The sequence below is a fragment of the Bombina bombina genome, chromosome 11 (assembly GCF_027579735.1).
Source record: "Bombina bombina isolate aBomBom1 chromosome 11, aBomBom1.pri, whole genome shotgun sequence".
Classification (NCBI taxonomy): Eukaryota; Metazoa; Chordata; class Amphibia; order Anura; family Bombinatoridae; genus Bombina; species Bombina bombina.
In genome coordinates, this window is record NC_069509.1 from 169,461,694 (window position 1) to 169,483,171 (window position 21,478).

The 21,478-nt window shown below is 40.0% G+C and overlaps 1 protein-coding gene across 1 annotated transcript in view; it reads left to right on the top strand.

Moving 5' to 3' along the window:
- Positions 1-20,829, top strand: part of VWA3A (von Willebrand factor A domain containing 3A) — a 147,692-nt gene extending 126,863 nt beyond the window's left edge. The window contains exon 33 of the mRNA XM_053695138.1: positions 20,593-20,829. Within this exon, the coding sequence (XP_053551113.1) occupies positions 20,593-20,630 (38 nt within the window). The 3' untranslated portion in view covers positions 20,631-20,829. The remainder of the gene's footprint in view (positions 1-20,592) is intronic.
- Positions 20,830-21,478: the final 649 nt, after the last annotated feature.

Consider the following 21,478-nt stretch of genomic DNA (forward strand, 5'->3'; position numbering starts at 1 on the left):
TATATAGCTCCTCCCCTAACTGCCATATTCAGTCATTCTCTTGCAAGCCTCAACATAGATAGGAGGTTGTGAGAGTCTGTGGTGTTTTATACTTAGTTTATTCTTCAATCAAAAGTTTGTTATTTTTAAATGGCACCGGAGTGTGCTGTTTATCTCAGGCAGTATTTGGAAGAAGAATCTGCCTGCGTTTTTGTATGATCTTAGCAGACGTAACTGAGATCCATTTGCTGTTCTCACACATTCTGAGGAGTGAGGTACTTCAGAGGGGGAATGGCGTGCAAGTTTTCCTGCAGATAAGGTATGTGCAGTAAAATATTTTTCTAGGAATGGAATTGACTAAGAAAATACTGCTGATACCGAAGTAATGTAAGTAAAGCCTTAAATGCAGCGATAGCGACTGGTATCAGGCTTATTAATAGAGATACATACTCTTATAAAAATGTGTTTTAAAACGTTTGCTGGCATGTTTAATCATTTTTTAACGTACATTGGTGATAACACTGTAATGTTGGTATAGCCTTAAATGCAGTAAAAGCGACTGGTATCAGGCTTATTAATAGAGATACATACTCTTGTAAAAATGTGTTTTAAAACGTTTGCTGGCATGTTTAATCGTTTTTTAACATATGTTTGGTGATAAAACTTATTGGGGCCTAAGTTTTTTCCACATGGCTGGCTTAAATTTTGCATAGAAACAGTTAACTGAAGCTTCCCACTGTTGTAATATGAGTGGGAGGGGCCTAATTTAGCGCTTTTTTGCGCAGTTAAAATTACAAAATGAATTATCCAGATTCCCTCAGCAGTCCCATGAATACTACAGGACATTTCTAAAGGGCTAAAAAGACTTCCAAAATCGTTTATAGGGAAGGTAATCCACAGCTCTGCTGTGGCAGTTTTGTTGTGTCTGTTTTTAATCATCCATTTGCAAGTGGGTGCAATGCTCTGTTACCTTATTACATGTACTGTAAAAATTTCGTTTGTTTTACTGCCTTTTTTCACTGTTTTTCAAATTTTGACAAAATTTGTTTCTCTTAAAGGCACAGTAACGTTTTATATATTTGCTTGTTAACTTGATTTAAAGTGTTTTCCAAGCTTATTAGTCTCATTATTAGTCTGTGCTAACATGTCTGACATAGAGGAAGCTCTGTGTTCATTATGTTTTAAAGCCATGGTGGAACCCCATCTTAGAATGTGTACCAGATGTACTGATTTCATGTTAAACAATAAAGATCATTTTTTGTCTTTAAAAACATTATCACAAGAGGATTCTGTCGTGGGGGTAGTTATGCCGACTAACTCTCCCCACGTGTCAGACCTTTTGACTCCCGCTTTAGGGACTCACGCTCAAATGGCGCCAAGTACATCAAGGGCACCCATAGCGTTTATTTTACCAGGGGATTCTGTCGAGGGGAAAGTTATGCCAATTAACTCTCCCCACGTGTTAGACCCTTCGACTCCCGCTTCAGGGACTCACGCTCAAATGGCGCCAAGTACATCAAGGGCGTCCATAGCTTTTATTTTACAAGACATGGCAAAGGTGGTGAATAATACTCTGGCAGCAGTATTAGTCAGACTACCTGAAATTAAAGGAAAGCAGATAGCTCTGGGGGTAGATACAGAGCATACAGACGCTTTAAGAACCATGTATGATACTACCTCACAATATGCTTAGTCTGTGGGTGATTTTTTTGACTCAGGGAAGATGATTTAACCTGATTCTGATATTTCTACATTTAAAATTTATGCTTGAGAACCTCCACTTGTTGCTCAGGGAGGCTTTGGCTGCTCTGAATGAATGTGTACAATCGCAGGGCCAGAGAAATTGTGTAGACTGGATAAATAATATGCAGTGCCGGTGTGTACTGATGTTTTTCCAATACCTAAAGAGGTTTACTAAAAAAATTTTTAATAAGGAATGGGATAGACCAGGTGTGCCGTTCTCTTCCCCTCCTATTTTTTAGAAGAATGTTTTCTAATAGTTACCACCACACGGGACTTCTGGCAGACAGTTCCTAAGGTGGAGAGAAGAGTTTCTACTCTAGCTAAGCGTACCACTACCTCTGGCGAGGACAGTTGTGCTTTTTAGATCCAATGGATAAAAAATGTTTGTTCAACAGGGTTTTATCCTGCAGCCCCTTGCATACATTGCTTCTGTCACTGCTGCTGCGGCGTTCTGGGTTGAGTCTCTTGATGAGGCTTTACAGTTAGCGACTCCATTGGATGAATATATTTGACAAGCTTATGCTAGCCAATTCCTTTGTTTTCTGATGCCTTTGTTCATTTGACTAGACTAACGGCTAAGAATTCTGTTTTTTACTATACTGGCGCGCAGAGCGCTATGGCTTATATCATGGTCAGCTGTCGTGACTTTAATAAATAAGCTACTTAACTTCCCTTCAAGGGGCAGACCCTATTCGGGCCTGGTTTGAAGGAGATTATTGCTTATATCACTGGAGGAAAAGGTCATGCCCTTCCTCAGGATAGGAATCAAGGGCCAAAAAAGGTCTAATTTTCGTGCCTTTTAAAACTTCAGGGCAGGTGTGGCATCCACTTCCTCTAAGGCAAAACAAGAGGGAATTTTTGCTCAGTCCAAGGCGGTCTGGAGACAATTGGACCTGGAACAAAGATAAGCAGGCCAAGGAGCCTGCTGCTGCCTCTAAGGCAGCATGAAGGAACGGACCCCTATCCGGTAACGGATCCTATAGGGGGCAGACTTTCATTCTTCGCCCGAGCGTGGGCAAGAGATGCCCAGGATCCCTAGGCATTGGAATTTATATCCCAGAGATATCTTCTGGATTTCAAAGATTCCCCCCCCAAAAAAGGGGAGATTTCGCCTTTCACAATTATCTGCAAACCAGATAAAGAAGGAGGCATTCTTACATTGTGTACGAGATCCATCCAGTTCCAAGAGAGGAACAGGGACAGAGTTTTTACTCAAATCTGTTTGTGGTTCCCAAGGAGAGGGAACCTTCAGACCTATTTTGGATCTAAAGATCTTAAACAAATTCCTCAGAATTCCGTCATTTAAGATTTTAACTATTCGTACCATCTTAACTATGATCCAGGAGAGTCAATAGAGGACTACAATGGATTTGAAGGATGCTTATCCTCACATTGTGATGCATAAAGATCACCTTCATTTTTCAGGTTTGCCTTTCTAGACAGGCATTACCAGTTTGTAGCTCTTTCCTTTGGGATATCTACAGCCCCAAGAATCTTTATGGAGGTTCTGGGGTCGCTTTGGCGGTCCTTAGGCCGCGGGGCATAGAAGTGGCCCCTTAGTTAGACGACATCCTGATACAGGCGTCAAACATCCAAATTGCCCAGTCTCATACGGACGTAGTACTGGCATTTCTGAGATCACATGGGTGGAAAGTGAACAAGGAAAGAGTTCTCTATCCCCAATCTCAAGGGTTTCCCTCCTAGGGACTCTGATAGATTCTGTAGAAATGAAAATTTACCTGACGGAGTCCAGGTTGTCAAAGTTTCTAAATTTCTGCCGTGTTTTTCATCCCATCCGCGCCCTTCGGTGGCTCAGTACATGAATGAAATCGGCTTAATGGTAGCGGCAAGGGACATAGTACCGTTTGCACGTCTACATTTCAGACCGCTGCAACTATGCATGCTCAGTCAGAGGAACGGGGATTACACAGATTTGTCCCCCTGTTGAACCTGGACCAAGAGACCAGAGATTCTCTTCTCTGCTGACTATGTCGGGTCCATCTGTCCAAGGGTATGACCTTCCGCACGTCAGATGGGACAATTGTTACAATAGATGCCAGCCTTTTAGGTTGGGATGCAGTCTGGAACTCCCTGAAGGCTCAGGGATAGTGGACTTAGGAGGAGACTCTCCTTCTAATAAATATTCTGGGAGTGATATTCCATTCTCTTCAGACTTGGCCTCAGTTAGCAACTCTGAGGTACATCATACTCAGTCGGACAATATACACGACTGTGGCTTACATCAGCCATCAAGGGGGAACAGAAGTTCCCTAGCGATGTTAGAAGTCTTACAATAATTCACTGGACAGAGACTCACTCTTGTCTATCAGCTATCCATATCCCAGGTGTTGAGAACTGGGAGGTGGATTTTCTAAGTCGTCAGACTTTTCTTCCGGGGGAGTGGGATTTCCTCCGGAGGTCAAGACCAAGCAGGAGAGGGCTTTGGTGTTTTTGACAGCGCCTGCGTAGCCACGCAGGACCTGGTATGCAGATCTGGTGGACATGTCATCCTTTCCATCACGGTCTCTGCTTCTGAGACAGGTCCCTCTACCTCAGGGTCCTTTCAACCATCTAAATAGAATCAATCTGAGATGGACTGCCTGGAGACTGAACGCTTGATGTTATCAAAGCATGGCTTCTCCGAGTCAGTCATTGATACCTTAATACAGACATGAAAGCCTGTCTCTAGGAAAATTGAACATAGATATGGTGTAAATATCTGATTGTTATGAATCCAAGGGTTACTCATGGAGTAAAGCCTGGATTCCCAGGATATTATCTTTTCTCCAAGATGTTTTTGAGAAAAGGGTTGTCAGCTAATTCCTTAAAAGGGACAGTTTTTTACTCTGTCTATTTTTTTGCACCAGCGTCTGGCAGGTATTCTAGACGTTCAGGCATTTGGTCAGGCTTTGGTTAGATCCAAGCCTGTGTTTAAAACTGTTGCTCCACCATGGAGCTTAAACCTGGTTCTTAAGGCTCTTCAAGAAGTTCCGTTTGAACCTTTTTTGTTCCATAGATATCAATCTTTATCTTCCTTTTGGGTAGCTATTTCCTCGAGTCGTAGAGTCTCCAAGTTATCTGTGTTACAATGTGATTCTCCTTATCTGGTCCTTTGTACGGATAAGGTAGTCCTGCGTACCAACCTGGGTTTTTTCCTAAGGTGGTATCTTACAAGAACATCACTCAAGAGATAGTTGTTCCATGCTTGTATCCTAATCCTTCCTCAAAGAAGGAACGTCTATTACACAATATTGGACGTGGTTTGTGCTTTAAAGTTTTACTTACAAGCTACTACAGTTTTCATCAAACGTTCACCTTGTTTGTTGTCTATTCTGGACAGAGGAGAGGTCAAAATACTTCAGCAGCCTCTCTGTCTTTTTGTTTGAAAAGCATAATTCATTTAGCTTATGAGACTGCTGGACAGCAGCCTCCTGAAGGGATTACAGATCATTCTACTAGAGCTGTGGTTTTCACTTGGGCCTTTTTTAAATGTGGCTTCTGTTGAACAGATTTACAAGACGGAGTCTTGGTCTGCGCTTCATACTTTTTCAAATTTAACAAATTTGATACCTTGCTTCTTCGGAGGCTATTTTTGGGAGAAAGGGTTTTTTTTACAGGCAGTGGTACCTTCCGTTTAAGTACCTGCCTTGTCCCTCCCATCATCCGTGTACTTTAGCTTTGGTATTGGTATTCCATAAGTAATGGATGATCCGTGGACTGGATACACTTAACAAGAGAAAACATAATTTATGCTTACCTGATAAATTTATTTCTCTTGTAGTGTATCCAGTCCACGGCCCGCCCTGTCACTTTAAGGCAGGTAATTTTTTCATTTGAACTACAGTCACCACTGCACCCTATGGTTTTTCCTTTCTCTGCATGTTTTCGGTCGAATGACTGAATATGGCAGTTAGGGGAGGAGCTATATAGCAGCTTTGCTGTGGGTGGACTCTTGCAACTTCCTGTTGGGAAGGAGAATATATTCCATAAGTAATGGATGATCCGTGGACTGGATACACTACAAGAGAAATAAATTTATCAGGTAAGCATAAATTATGTTTTTTATACAAAATTCAAAGTTAGTTAAATTTCCCTTTCCATTGCATCATGTGACAGCTATTAGCCAATCACAAAATGCACATACGTTTATTCTATGACTTCTTGCACATGCTCAGTAGGAGCTGGTGCCTCAGAAAGTGTAAATATAACGGGACTGTGAATTTTGAAAATGGAATTGAACTGGAAAGTTGTATGATCATAAAAGTTTAATTTTCACTTTAGTGTACCTTTAAATTAATCACGTTTACAGTTTAATAACTATTTAGCAATGTCCTTGTCTTGTTAGCTGATTCACTTTTGTTCTTCGCCAGCCTTGACCACATAAAAAAAAATAATACAAAAAACTGATTTGAATTTTTTTTTAATTCTACATGCTGTCTAAATGATGACATTTCTTTCCAATGGCATGGAGAGTCCACAAATCCATTTTAATTACTAGTTGGAATTCAACTCCTGGCTACTAGGAGTAGGCAAAGAACACCCCAGCAAAAGCTTTAGGTATCCCTCCCACTTTCCATAATCCCCAGTCATTCTTTGCCTTTGTACATCATGGAGGTGTGCGAAGATGGTGTCTGAAGAAAATTGTTTTTGTTTTTTTGGTTTTTTTTATTCATGGTTCATTTAAAGGCAAACAACATCGTAAAAGTAAATTCTTATGTCACATGAAGTAAGGTATCAGTTTTACAAGCAATGTAAACAGTAAAACTAAAGGATAAGGAACACAAAGCTAATGATATGTGTACCATGTGAACATTATATACATAGGATGCTAATTACCTAGAAACCTTCTAAATGACACAATAGGCCACACTTGGACCTCCAAAAGGTAAAAAAAAGTATTAAAATAAAAGAAGGTTATTTCAAACAAAGGAGACCACTTGTGGATCTCAGATGATAAACCTCATTTTTATAATGTTTTATATCAGGCATAACAAACTCTTAGGGATTGTAACATGCAAACATGACCAGATTTAATCCCTTTTAACTGTTATTTAAAACAATTTAATAATAGTGATCTAATGGTTTAGCAAAGGAGCCTCCAGGTACTAACGGGCTAAGGGTCCAAACATCAATGACCGAACTGAGTTTACTTCAAGAGTAGCTTATAGCTTAATGGGAAGAAAAATAAAATTTGACAGCTAGTTTTTATTGTTGGAGGGTTTTCAGAAAACGAGTTAGTTTTATCAGCTATAATTACATAGAAAGTAATATATGTCTAGACATCTGTCTCCCAGTGTGGTTAGGGCAATGGAGCTTAGGGTAATGTATCAAAGGACACACGAATGAGGGTGGGTAGGAGTCTGGTACATATGTGAACCTGCTTATATTCAAGTTTGTAACTAGATTCCTACAGTTTGCAGCAATTCCCCAGTGATATAGATCTAGGTCTAAAAGATGACTTGTACTGTATATAATGTGACTAGAGAGAGTAGTTTCCAAACAATGTGTAGAACTACGTGTATTAGTTAAGATCCGGACGTGTTGTTCTGCCTCGGCCCGCTGGCGGTCCAACTCTAATTACCAGAGCTAAACCAGAACATGTGATACAGTTTATAAATAAAATAGGAAAAAATCATTTTCACAAAACTATTTCACATAATTACTATTTACTTAGTATATGATCACTACAGGTATAACAGACGGATCACATAGGGAGACACAGCAAATAAAATACATTATCGTATAGTGACAATTACATAACTAGTAAAAGATAGATCCTCTGTGCTGTATGTGTATCAGGAAGCATACATTTAGCATGTGAAAACCCCACTACATGTAGGACTGCAGTGCAGTAATATAATGTGTTTGGCGCATATAATTGTTTTAAAGACCCATCAAGTACATAAATTGTCATAAAGCCGTGGTAGGGAACATATGTAGATGTTACTCGTATCTCACCGTATAATACATTCAGAGCCATATTGAATCACAGGGGTTGATAGATAATGAAACGTATGTTAAGAAAGGTAACTTAAGATTCTTAACATAACATTTTTGAGGGTTAGTTTCTTCAGTTCTACGTAATAAGGCTCCACCCCTGCGATGAAATTTGCATTAATCTTCATAGGGAACATGGGTAGTATGAAACTAAGCAAAAATATAAGAGAATGATTATGGATAAGTGAACTTCACAAATGGGGACATATGTGGGAGACCAGCAAATAATCAGGACCTCTATAATTTGAACTTAACAACCCCATCTCGTAAAAAAAATTAAAAAAAGGCTACTGTGCAGTACTATAATGGGTTGAGCAGGGAAAGCTGCAATGAGGGTCTAACAGATATATTAGCTGTCGATATGCAGCGACGGTATAGAAAATAAATAAGAGATAAAAAAATAATTAAGTAAGTGCAAATATTACTTATATCCCCTAATACTATACGCCAAAACAGTTCTGATCTTCAAATGCCATATTGGATTATAAACAATAAAAAGAAAGTGCAACATATATTAAATGAGCAGGATTGAACTACAAAACATAATACTTTAGAAGTTAGGTGCTTCGAGTCTATGTGATTAGGCTGTCATATCACCTCTGTACTGAAGTTAGCATCAATCCTTCTGAGGGATATGTGTGGCATATACAGCGTTTAGAGGAATAAACAGAGTTTATTTGGTTCATCTGACTCCAACCTTTTTGATCCGACACCAAGCTGCCATGGTGAGATGTGTCAGTAGCGACCCAAATTGTTCACGAGATTGAGCTGAGGGATCCAGCACAGATGGTATGGTTTTCTGCGGTTTCCAGTCTGTCTCTCATCTTGCCCTCTCTAGTATTCGCAGTGAAGGAATCCAGCAGTAGGCAAAGTTCGCATCGGTTTGGTGAGGATTTCATATCTTCTTGCTGATCTGTAGAAGTTGTTGTGCCGTTATTGGCTTTAGGGATAGGAAGTGCTTGGTCCCCATGAATTTCGATTGATTGTTCACTTTCTTTTACCTCATAGCTAGATCCCGACTTATACAAGGGTACTTCAGCTGCGTGTTGGAGGCCACTCATACGATCCTGTCTCGTTTCTAGGCAAACAGTGTGAGCGGCATCATTACAAAGTGTTCCCCATTCTGATTCTAGCTGTATGCAGAATTGTGAGTAATGGAAACTCAGAAGGCGTCCTACCTCCTCTAAAACAGTCCGGATTGCGATTTCCATTGTATAGCGAGGCGACCAGTTTATAAAAGGCTCCTTTGCCAATTGTCAACTTGCTTGTCAGATTGTTGTAGGTGCACTCACGGTGCTAGCTAACGACAGGAGTCAAATAGCATCCTGTCGGGGGGTATTCCACGTGGCTGATGTTGGAGGCCACAACTTCAAATGAAGCTCCAAGCTCTGAAGCCAGCAGCTATCTTGGTCTCGTTAGGTAGTTTTTCTTTAGTACGCAGATATTATGTTAGTCTCTGTCTCAGATGTTTCATGGAAAGGGTGATATCAAATAGATTACATTAGAAAGATGGAGCAGCTTGCACAAGTGCGACCTATCATGGCCGCTGCCCGGAAATTCCCCCAAGAAAATTACGTTTTAATCCTTTAATGGGTAGTTTCCCTGCAAGTAAGGTTTGGGGTAATGCTGTGTCCATGTAATCCTTTTGAGTAAGAATTATGGTGGCTATTAGCTGTTGGAGGTCGGCAGGGTAGTCCTTGCTTCTCCTCCAACAATTTATGCTAACCCTATATGGAAAACCAGGGTTGGCTCTGCTTTTCCTTTCTGTCCAGGTCTCTGTCAGAAGTCGTCTGGATCTGTCAGACCGGGGATACTGTTCCTGCCCTGCAGCTGAAGCTCTAAGGTACCTGTCAGGATGAAGATTTTTCTATCAGACCTGGGGCTGCTGAAAAAGCTGCAAGACTGGTAAGTCCCTGGATTCCCTTATCCCTCTATGGCTTGTGGTCTCAGTGAGGGTGGGCTTAACGGCTAAGGGTGGGGACTTTTGCCACTTGCTCTTTTATATACCTCAGTGGGGGCAGGCACAATTGAAAACTAATTAGAGGCATTTGTTTGCTATGAAGCTTTTAGGTTTATTATTATTATCATTTATTTGTATAGCGCCGCAAAATTCCGTAACGCTATGGTACAATGATAGAGGTATACAATGTCAAAGATTTTTGATAAAATACAAAACATAACTAAACAAATATAGTATAGGAGGAAGTGGTTTAGTTTCTTCATGCCAGTGTGTTTAATTTTTCAGCGGTGGCGCCTCTGTTTAAAGATGGAATACATTCTTAATACAAGATTTATTGTTGCAACATGAGATATGTTGAGGACAGATTTATATAGTGATCTTTGTCCTCTTTATTTACTATAGAATGAGATTTTCTCAGTACAGAGACTTTTTTCTCATGTCGGTTGCAGCGTAATTTTGATGTATAATTCATAATTTTGTGAATTGATCCGTTCAGCATGTATTGTCTAATGTAACAGATAGTTTTTCAGTATTATGTGACATGTGTTGTTCCATGTATCTGATATACATACATTTCTTATCACCAATAGGGCTCAAATGTATAGGGGCTAAATATATTAATCTCTCTCATATTGAGGTGTTTTCTTTCTAATGTCTGTGACATGTATTGTTCAAGTTTCTTAGGACACTAATATATTTATTTTCATGTTTTTATAATTTATATATATGAGCACTATCTTTTAATATCTCTCATATTGAGGGGATATATGCTAATGTCTGTGACGTGCATTGTCCCAGGCAGGGCCGTCTTTAACAGAGGGCAAAAAAGGGGCAGCTGCCCTGGGTCCAGTCTTTGTTGAGGGGCCCAAGAGTCCTTTAGAAAAAAACAAATTTTTGGTTCAAGCCAGACTGCTGATGAAATGTGACATGGGGGACACACACAGTCAGTCCTAATACTGTCACAGTCAAAAGTTCTTATATTTATTTGTGAGAAATGGTGACAGACCATGCTGGTGTCATGTGACATGCCAAGCTAGTGCCATGTGCTGTTTTAGATGTGCACTGAGCAGCACTGAATGCTAAGCCCTAACTCGGCATCCAGCCAATCCCACTGCATCAGAAAAGGTCCTGCTGGGGTTACCACTGTTACCAGGTAACTGCTCTGGTGGTGGGGATTGTTTCTGGGTAGGGCTAACTGTAGGCGCATGCAGCAGAAAGCTGGAGCGGCAGGCACGTAAGGATTTGAGCATCTGTTCTGCTCTCTTCAGTCTTGAGGCTGTGTATCTCGTCTCACACTGTATCCATGCAGCCTTGGACAGACAGCATCCAGTCTACTGGTCCTCTTAGCCCTGCTCTTCCTGCTGGGGCCCTAAGATCAACTAACTGAAGTTTGTTAGGGGAACAGTGCTTTGTAGAAAGGTGTCAGTGGGAAGAATAAGTGGGTGCACACACGCCCCTCCCCCATGCAGCATCTTCTAGTGCAGGGTGAGAGGGAACTTGTTCCTAGCAAAGAAGTGACATGTGCTGCTGTGGCTGATGTATAGTATCATGCTGATACTTCACACATTAAGGTAAGGTTTATTTCTATAGGTTTTTTTTTTCTCTCTGTCTCAGATTTTACAGCTTCCCATAGTAGTTCTGCTGTTCCAGTCAGTAAACTTATATTTGTCTGCACCTCCATGCTTCCTCCTCAGTCTTTACCTTGCTTTGCTCCTGTTGGCTGCCCTAAATCTCTTTAACCAGCTAACCTCACACCAGAATCACATTCAAAAGCATATTAAATTAATCCACAGTGTTTATATATTTATTTACTTATTAGTACTGCTTGGGTCCAGTTTCACATATTGCAATTTATTTCATTTTTTTAAATGATTAGCCCAGCAGTGGATGATACACTGCTGGGCTAATAATTTTAAAAAAATTATTACATAAATTGATTTAATTTTTTTTTCGGGATGTTGGGGTGGAGAGCGTAATTGCATGGGGGGTGGGCCAAGAAAATGTTTGCCCAGGGTCCAGTTAGTATTAAAGACGGCCCTGGTCCCAGGTGACATATATTTCTTGGGTGTCCTTTCGGCATTAATAGGTTTATTTCTTTCATGTAATTAGCAAGAGTCCATGAGCTAGTGACGTATGGGATATACATTCCTACCAGGAGGGGCAAAGTTTCCCAAACCTCAAAATGCCTATAAATACACCCCTCACCACACCCACAAATCAGTTTTACAAACTTTGCCTCCTGTGGAGGTGGTGAAGTAAGTTTGTGCTAGATTCTACGTAAAATATGGGCGTCATTATTGTCTCCACATTATTTAAGTCTTATTGTTTATTTGCTTCTGGTTGCTAGAAGCTTGTTCACTGGCATTTTTTCCCATTCCTGAAACTGTCATTTAAGGAATTTGATCAATTTTGCTTTATATGTTGTTTTTTCTATTACATATTGCAAGATGTCTCAGATGGACCCTGAATCAGAAGATACTTCTGGAAAATCGCTGCCTGATGTTGGATCTACCAAAGTTAAGTGTGTTTGCTGTAAACTTGTGGTATCTGTTCCTCCAGCTGTTGTTTGTAATGAATGTCATGACAAACTTGTTAATGCAGATAATATTTCCTTTAGTAATGTTACATTACCTGTTGTTGTTCCATCAACATCTAATACTCAGAGTGTTCCTGTTAACATAAGAGATTTTGTTTCTAAATCCATTAAGAAGGCTATGTCTGTTATTCCTCCTTCTAGTAAACGGAAAAGGTCTTTTAAAACTTCTCATTTTTCAGAAGAATTTTTAAATGAACATCATCAGTTTCAGAGGTTGATGCTGATAAATCTTCATATTTATTCAAAATGGAATTTATTCGTTCTTTACTTAAAGAAGTCTTAATTGCATTAGAGATAGAGGAATCTGGTCCTCTTGATACTAAATCTAAACGTTTAAATAAGGTTTTTAAATCTCCTGTAGTTATTCCAGAAGTTTTTCCTGTCCCTGATGCTATTTCTGAAGTAATTTCCAGGGAATGGAATAATTTGGGTAATTCATTCACTCCTTCTAAACGTTTTAAGCCATTATATCCTGTGCCAGCTGACAGATTAGAGTTTTGGGACAAAATCCCTAAGGTTGATGGGACTATCTCTACTCTTGCTAAACGTACTACTATTCCTACGGCAGATAGTACTTCCTTTAAGGATCCTTTAGATAGGAAAATTGAATCCTTTCTAAGAAAAGCTTACTTATGTTCAGGTAATCTTCTTAGACCTGCTATATCTTTAGCGGATGTTGCTGCAGCTTCAACTTTTTGGTTGGAAGCTTTAGCGCAACAAGTATCAGATCATAATTCTCATAGCATTGTTAATCTTCTTCAACATGCTAATAATTTTATTTGTGATGCCATCTTTGATATCATCAGGGTTGATGTCAGGTATATGTCTCTAGCTATTTTAGCTAGAAGAGCTTTATGGCTTAAAACTTGGAATGCTGATATGTCTTCTAAGTCAACTTTGCTTTCCCTTTCTTTCCAGGGTAATAAATTATTTGGTTCACAGTTGGATTCTATTATTTCAACTGTTACTGGAGGGAAAGGAACTTTTTTACTACAGGATAAAAAATCTAAAGGTAAATTTAGGTCTACTAATCGTTTTCGTTCCTTTCGTCACAATAAGGAACAAAAGCCTGATCCTTCCCCTACAGGAGCAGTATCAGTTTGGAAACCATCTCCAGTCTGGAATAAATCCAAGCCTTTTAGAAAGCCAAAGCCAGCTCCCAAGTCAACATGAAGGTGCGGCCCTCATTCCAGCTCAGCTGGTAGGGGGCAGATTACGATTTTTCAAAGAAATTTGGATCAATTCGATTTACAATCTTTGGATTCAGAACATTGTTTCACAAGGGTACAGAATAGGCTTCAAGATAAGGCCTCCTGCAAGAAGAGTTTTTCTTTCCTGTGTCCCAGTAAATCCAGTGAAGGCTCAAGCATTTCTGAAATGTGTTTCAGATCTAGAGTTGGCTGGAGTAATTATGCCAGTTCCAGTTCTGGAACAGGGGCTGGGGTTTTACTCAAATCTTTTCATTGTACCAAAGAAGGAGAATTCCTTCAGACCAGTTCTGGATTTAAAAATATTGAATCATTATGTAAGGATACCAACATTCAAGATGGTAACTATAAGGACTATTCTGCCTTTTGTTCAGCAAGGGCATTATATGTCCACAATAGATTTACAGGATGCATATCTGCATATTCCGATTCATCCAGATCACTATCAGTTTCTGAGATTCTCTTTCCTAGACAAGCATTACCAGTTTGTGGCTCTGCCGTTTGGCCTAGCAACAGCTCCAAGGATTTTTACAAAGGTTCTCGGTGCCCTTCTCTCTGTAATCAGAGAACAGGGTATTGTGGTATTTCCTTATTTGGACGATATCTTGGTACTTGCTCAGTCTTCACATTTAGCAGAATCTCATACTAATCAACTTGTATTGAGGATCAATTTACCAAAAAGTTCATTGATTCCTCAGACAAGGGTAACCTTTTTAGGTTTCCAGATAGATTCAGTGTCCATGACTCTGTCTCTGACAGACAAGAGACGTCTAAAATTGGTTTCAGCTTGTCGAAACCTTCAGTCTCAATCATTCCCTTCGGTAGCCTTATGCATGGAAATTCTAGGTCTTATGACTGCTGCATCGGACGCGATCCCCTTTGCTCGTTTTCACATGCGACCTCTTCAGCTCTGTATGCTGAACCAGTGGTGCATGGATTATACAAAGATATCTCAATTAATATCTTTAAAACCGATTGTACGACAATCTCTGACGTGGTGGTCAGACCACCATCGTTTAGTTCAGGGGGCTTCTTTTGTTCTTCCGACCTGGACTGTGATTTCAACAGATGCAAGTCTGACAGGTTGGGGAGCCGTTTGGGGGTCTCTGACAGCACAAGGGGTTTGGGAATCTCAGGAGGTGAGATTACCAATCAACATTTTGGAACTCCGTGCAATTTTCAGAGCTCTTCAGTCATGGCCTCTTCTAAAGAGAGAGTCGTTCATTTGTTTTCAGACGGACAATGTCACAACCGTGGCATATGTCAATCATCAAGGAGGGACTCACAGTCCTCTGGCTATGAAAGAAGTATCTCGAATACTGGTATGGGCGGAATCCAGCTCCTGTCTAATTTCTGCAGTTCATATGCCAGGTATAGACAATTGGGAAGCGGATTATCTCAGTCGCCAAACGTTACATCCGGGCGAATGGTCTCTTCACCCAGAGGTATTTCTTCAGATTGTTCAAATGTGGGGACTTCCAGAAATAGATCTGATGGCTTCTCATCTAAACAAGAAGCTTCCCAGGTATCTGTCCAGATCCAGGGATCCTCAAGCGGAGGCAGTGGATGCATTGTCACTTCCTTGGAAGTATCATCCTGCCTATATCTTTCCGCCTCTAGTTCTTCTTCCAAGAGTGATTTCCAAGATTCTAAAGGAGTGCTCGTTTGTTCTGCTGGTGGCTCCAGCATGGCCTCACAGGTTTTGGTATACGGATCTTGTCCGGATGGCCACTTGCCAACCGTGGACTCTTCCGTTAAGACCAGACCTTATATCGCAAGGTCCTTTTTTCCATCAGGATCTCAAATCCTTAAATTTGAAGGTATGGAGATTGAACGCTTGATTCTCAGTCATAGAGGTTTCTCTGACTCTGTGATTAATACTATGTTACAGGCTCGTAAGTCTTTATCTAGGAAAATATATTATCGAGTCTGGAAGATTTACATTTCTTGGTGTTTTTCTCATCATTTTTCTTGGCATTCTTTTAGAATTTCTAGAATTTTACAGTTTCTTCAGGATGGTTTGGATAAAGGTTTGTCTGCAAGTTCCTTGAAAGGACAAATCTCTGCTCTTTCTGTTCTTTTTCACAGAAAGATTGCTAGTCTTCCTGATATTCATTGTTTTGTACAAGCTTTGGTTCGTATAAAACCTGTCATTAAGTCAATCTCTCCTCCGTGGAGTTTGAATTTGGTTCTGGGGGCTCTTCAAGCTCCTCCGTTTGAACCTATGCATTCGCTGGACATTAAATTACTTTCTTGGAAAGTTTTGTTTCTTTTGGCCATCTCTTCTGCTAGAAGAGTTTCTGAATTATCTGCTCTTTCTTGTGAGTCTCATTTTCTGATTTTTCATCAGGATAAGGCGGTGTTGCGAACTTCTTTTAAATTTTTACCTAAGGTTGTGAATTCTAACATTAGTAGAGAAATTGTGGTTCCTTCATTGTGTCCTAATCCTAAGAATTCTAAGGAAAAGTCGTTGCATTCTTTGGATGTAGTTAGAGCTTTGAAATATTATGTTGAAGCTACTAAGGATTTCCGAAAGACTTCTAGTCTATTTGTTATCTTTTCCGGTTCTAGGAAAGGTCAGAAGGCTTCTGCCATTTCTTTGGCATCTTGGTTAAAATCTTTGATTCATCATGCTTATGTCGAGTTGGGTAAAACTCCGCCTCAAAGGATTACAGCTCATTCTACTAGGTCAGTTTCTACTTCCTGGGCGTTTAGGAATGAAGCTTCGGTTGATCAGATTTGCAAAGCAGCCACTTGGTTTTCTTTGCATACTTTTACTAAATTCTACCATTTTGATGTGTTTTCTTCTTCTGAAGCAGTTTTTGGTAGAAAAGTACTTCAGGCAGCTGTTTCAGTTTGATTCTTCTGCTTATAATTTCAGTTTTTTTCATTATAAGATTTAAACTTTGTTTTGGGTGTGGATTTTTTTCAGCGGAATTGGCTGTCTTTATTTTATCCCTCCCTCTCTAGTGACTCTTGCGTGGAAGATCCACATCTTGGGTAGTCATTATCCCATACGTCACTAGCTCATGGACTCTTGCTAATTACATGAAAGAAAACATAATTTATGTAAGAACTTACCTGATAAATTCATTTCTTTCATATTAGCAAGAGTCCATGAGGCCCATCCCTTTTTTTGTGGTGGTTATGATTTTTTTGTATAAAGCACAATTATTCCAATTCCTTATTTTTTATGCTTCGCACTTTTTTCTTATCACCCCACTTCTTGGCTATACGTTAAACTGATTTGTGGGTGTGGTGAGGGGTGTATTTATAGGCATTTTGAGGTTTGGGAAACTTTGCCCCTCCTGGTAGGAATGTATATCCCATACGTCACTAGCTCATGGACTCTTGCTAATATGAAAGAAATGAATTTATCAGGTAAGTTCTTACATAAATTATGTTTTTTATGTTACCCTACTTCAGAAAGTTCTAGTGGTCTGGTGGATAGTTTAGCCACCTAGTAACCAAAAGCTTGGGTGTTTTGAATCCAGCTGCATCAATAATGTTCTCAAGGTTCCATCCTTCTAAATGGAAACTACTAAGGACTTAGTAGGCACTTCTTTTTGGTCTGGCCACGGCTCCCCGAATCTTTACTAAGATTCTAGGACTCTTTTAGTGCACAGGTTCATGTGCGGCTAACCGGAGGAAGCCTTTAAAAGCAGTTGCCAGTGATCAAGGATTGTGGTGGCGCCCTTCCTGAACCATATTTTGGTCCCGGCTACATCTTTTCATTTTAACATTCCATTCAGGAGAGTTCCTGTTCCCTCATCTGGCATGTGCTTCTGATGACCTCTAGTGTCACAGACAGAGCAATCTGACCTCGGAACCTGGAGACCTAGGTTTAATAACAGGCAGGGGGACACCAGGAACGTCACAGCTGTGCAGTTGGTATTTACTAGTCCATCCTTATTTAGTCCAGGAGGGTCACTTTATGACCTCCATAGTCCGGAAGGAACTTTCCTTCATGTTCCTATTCTCAAGTTGTGATGTGAACAAGATTCCTTGGTGCCAATTTGTCTGTTTTTTGGGGCGATTATTGACTTCATATTGAGAATGAGTTTCTTAGGAGGTGAGAAAATAATCTTCCTGCCTGTCTTCTCTTCTGTCATTGGTCTGTTCCCCGGCTGCTCTGGGTATGGTATTTTCTTTTTTATATTTTCTTCTGAGATCTATACAGTTATGTATTTTCAGACTATGGATCGGATTTATTCTGACTTTTCTTTGAGGATAGTCCTAGACAACCTGTTGTGAGAACTTATCTATCCTGGTGGCTCTGGCAGGACCATCTGTCTCAAGGTTCATGCTTTTTTGAGACCATTTTGAGAAATTGTGACTTTAGAGCCAGCCCTTCAGCTGGGGAGCTCTTTGGGGTCTTTTAGAGGGGACCTAGTCTCCTAGGAAGTCCGTCCTCCCTATTTATAATTTAAATTTGAAATCAATCCCCTATGCTCTGATTTTGTGGCCTCTTCTTGGGTCAGTCTGGTTTATCAATTCCACTCTGAATACTTCTATTCAGTAGCTTATGGCTACCTGTAGGGAGGAACTAGGAGATACATGGTGACAGAGGCGTTTCGCATTGTTCGGTGGGCAGGGTCTCACTTCTGCCTCTGTTCTGATATTTCTTACCAGGTGTGGAGATCTGGGATGCGAAGTATCTGAGCAGGTAGACATTTCACTAGGGGAGTGGCAATCATATCCCTCCGATGGGGGACGTGTCGCCTATTCTCCAAGTTTTCAGTTACAGTTCCACTGCATTGGATCCGCATTCTGCCCTGGTGGACAATCTAGCGCTTCTTAGGGTTTTCGGTCTGATTTTCCTTTCCTCTGTTTGCCCTCTTTCCTTGGGTGATAGCCTGTATCAATCTGGAGCAGGCTTAGGTAATTCTATTTGCTCCAGCTTGGCCTTGCAGACTTTGGTTTGCGGACCTGGTGAGGATGTCATCCTCTCCCCGTGGAATTTCCGTTAAAGGAGGACTTTCTGTTTTAGGGGTTTTTTTCTGCATCTAATTCTGGATTCTCTGAAGTTGACTGCATGGAGTTTGAATGCCTAGTCTTGTCTAGACAAGGTTTTCTGACAATGGCTGTTGACTCCTTGATTTTGCTCGTAAGCTGGTATCTCGCAGATATTCCATAAGGTTTGGCGCACTTACATTTCAGTGCGAAATGCAGGTTTTTTTCCTTGGCGTAGAGTAAGGTTCCCTGTATTCTGTCTTTTCTCCAGGAGATCTGGAGAAGGGTTTATCAGTCAGTTTTTCCTGAAGGGTCAAATTCCTGCCATTTCTGTTCCGTTGCATAAGTGTTTTGCCGACTTGCCAGATGTTAAGTCCTTAGTTCGGGCCCTGGTCAGAATCAGGCCTGTGTTTGCTCTTGTTGATCTTCCCTGGAGCCTTAATCTTGTTCTTTGGGTTCTGCAGCAGGCTCCATTTGAGCCTATGCATTCGGTTGATATTACGTTTTTGGCTTGGAAAGTTTTGTTTTTTCTAGCTATTTCTTATGCTTGTAGAGTCTCAGAGTTTTCGGCTCTACAGTATGAACCCTCTTATTTTATTTTCCTTGCTGATAATGCGGTGCTTCGTACCAAATTGGGATTTCTTCCTAAGGCGGTTTCAGACTGCAATGGCAATCTGGACATTGTCATTCCTTCTTTCCGTCTGCTCAACCTGAATGTAGTTTGTGCTCTAAAATTCTATTTCCAGGCTACTAAGGATTTTTGTTGATCCTCTGCTTTTTTCTGTGATATTTGCTGGCAAACCCAATGGCCAGAAGGCCACGTCAACTACTCTTTCTTTTTTTTTGATTGAAGAGTGTCATACGTTGGGCCTTTTAAAAAAAAAAATGAGGCTTCTGTGGAGCAGATTTGCAAGGCGGAGGCTTGGTCCTCGTTGCATGCATTTTTCTCTTATCTTTTTGCCTCAGCTAAGGTTTCTTTTGGGAGATGAATTCATCAAGCGGTGGTGCCTTCAGTTGCCTTGTTTCTCCCTCCCTTTCCATTCTGTGTCCTCTAGCTTGGGTATTGGTTCCCACTATTAATTAGAATGGATTTGTGAACTCTCCATGCCATTGGAAAGAAAACAAAATTTATGCTTACCTGATAAATTCTTTTCTTTCCTGGCATGGAGAGTCCACGACCGCCCCTTGTTTAACATCAAGTCAGCTTCTAATTTTTGTTTTTTTCTAAAACTTCAGGCACCTCTATACCCTTGGTGTTCCTCTTCTCTTTCTGTATTCCCTCGGCCGAATGACTGGGGATTATGGGAAGTGGGAAGGTACTTACAGCTTTGCTGGGGTGTTCTTTGCCTCCTCCTGGTGGCCAGGAATTGAATTCCCACTAGTAATTAGAATGGATTAGTGGACTCTCCATGCCAGGAAAGAAAATAATTTATCAGGTGCGCATGCATTTTTTTTTTATTGGGAGATTCATGCCCCTTTAATGAATGTTGCTATTTACATTCGCTTTTTGAATAATGGATTTTACATCTGAACGATGTTATAGAAAAGCCTTTTTCTCCCCTGATGCAGTCTTTACTCCCATTACCCTTGTATTTCTCTCCATCTCTGTCTCACTCTTTCTGTCTGCAAGAAGAAATGTGACTCTCTCTCATTAAAGGGACATTATACTGTAAAATGGGTCTTCATTGCTCCTTTAGGTTTATTTTTGTATTTGAAATAGCGGGATGTGCTAATTTACATAAACCACTACTTATTGAAATGGTCTGAGCTTGCAGGAAGAACAGACCTCCTGGTCTTATCTTTATCTCTACACAAATGCCTCCATATTTTATCATCCCCTTAAAAACAAAAACAAATAGGAGAGCAAAATAACACTTTAAGACTTATCTCTCCCACCCCCATTGGGTGGATGATTACAGCTGCTGTCTCATGTTTACAGAGTTATTCTAGAGAGAATACAACAATTAAAAAATAATATTTTCAGTATAGGTGTTGGCAGCTGTTTCAGTTGACAAAATAAAGGTAAATGAGCTATCTTTAAACAATTTAATACACTCCAGCAGATACAATAAACCAAATAATAATTTTTGCATAGTGCGCCCCACTGTCTATGAAATATTAGTGATGTGTATTTTTTTTCTTCTTCTTAAAAACAGACGATGCAAATGGAACTGTGGCAGGAAATATCCTTTAATCATGTTTGAAGAATTATTATCTGAAGTTAAAATGGAGTGAGATCTATATAAAGACGATGTGTGTGATGTTTATTTTCATATTTGTGGTCATATATCTGTTTAATGTATATTATTTAATTATTACTGTCTCTCTGTTGTCATGGTAACACATTTGAATGTAAATAAAAACTTTTTACAAAAAATAAATAAATAAAAACATGTTTTACATGTCTGGAAACGTTTTCTTTTGTAAGAATAAACCTAAATAGTAACCGCACTACTGTGTGTGTAGTTTGTGGTCAGTTAAACACAGAATACCGTGGTTGTTCTTTAAAATGAGAATTCTTAGAAGGTGGATATGATTGGATAGGAAAAATTGGTCTTATCCAATTAAATGAATCTTTTAAGAAGATTTTAGTGAATAACCATTTCCAAAACACAGAGGTCATTTTCTTTTTGTTTAAGGGGACACTAAAGTCAAAATTAAACAACTTTCCTGTTTACTCATATTATCAAATTTGCTTTAATTTCTTGGTATCTGTTGTTGAAGAGTAAACCTAGGTATGCTGAGGAGCAGCAATGCACTGCTCGGAGCTAGCTGAACACATCTGGTGAGACAATGACAAGAGGCATATGTGTGTAGCCACCAATCCCAGTAGTGCATTGCTGGGTTTTTTTAGCCTATTTAGGTATGCTTTTCAACAAACAAAGCAAACTTAAATTGGAAAGTTGTTAAAGCCCTTAATGAGCAGTGATTTACCCTATACGTCACTGGTCTTTCTATGGGGATTGCATTTTTAATAGCGCGGTCTGGTTTCTGGTGAGGGCAAGAGGGAGGGTATAATAGTGTAGTCCACGCTATTATAAC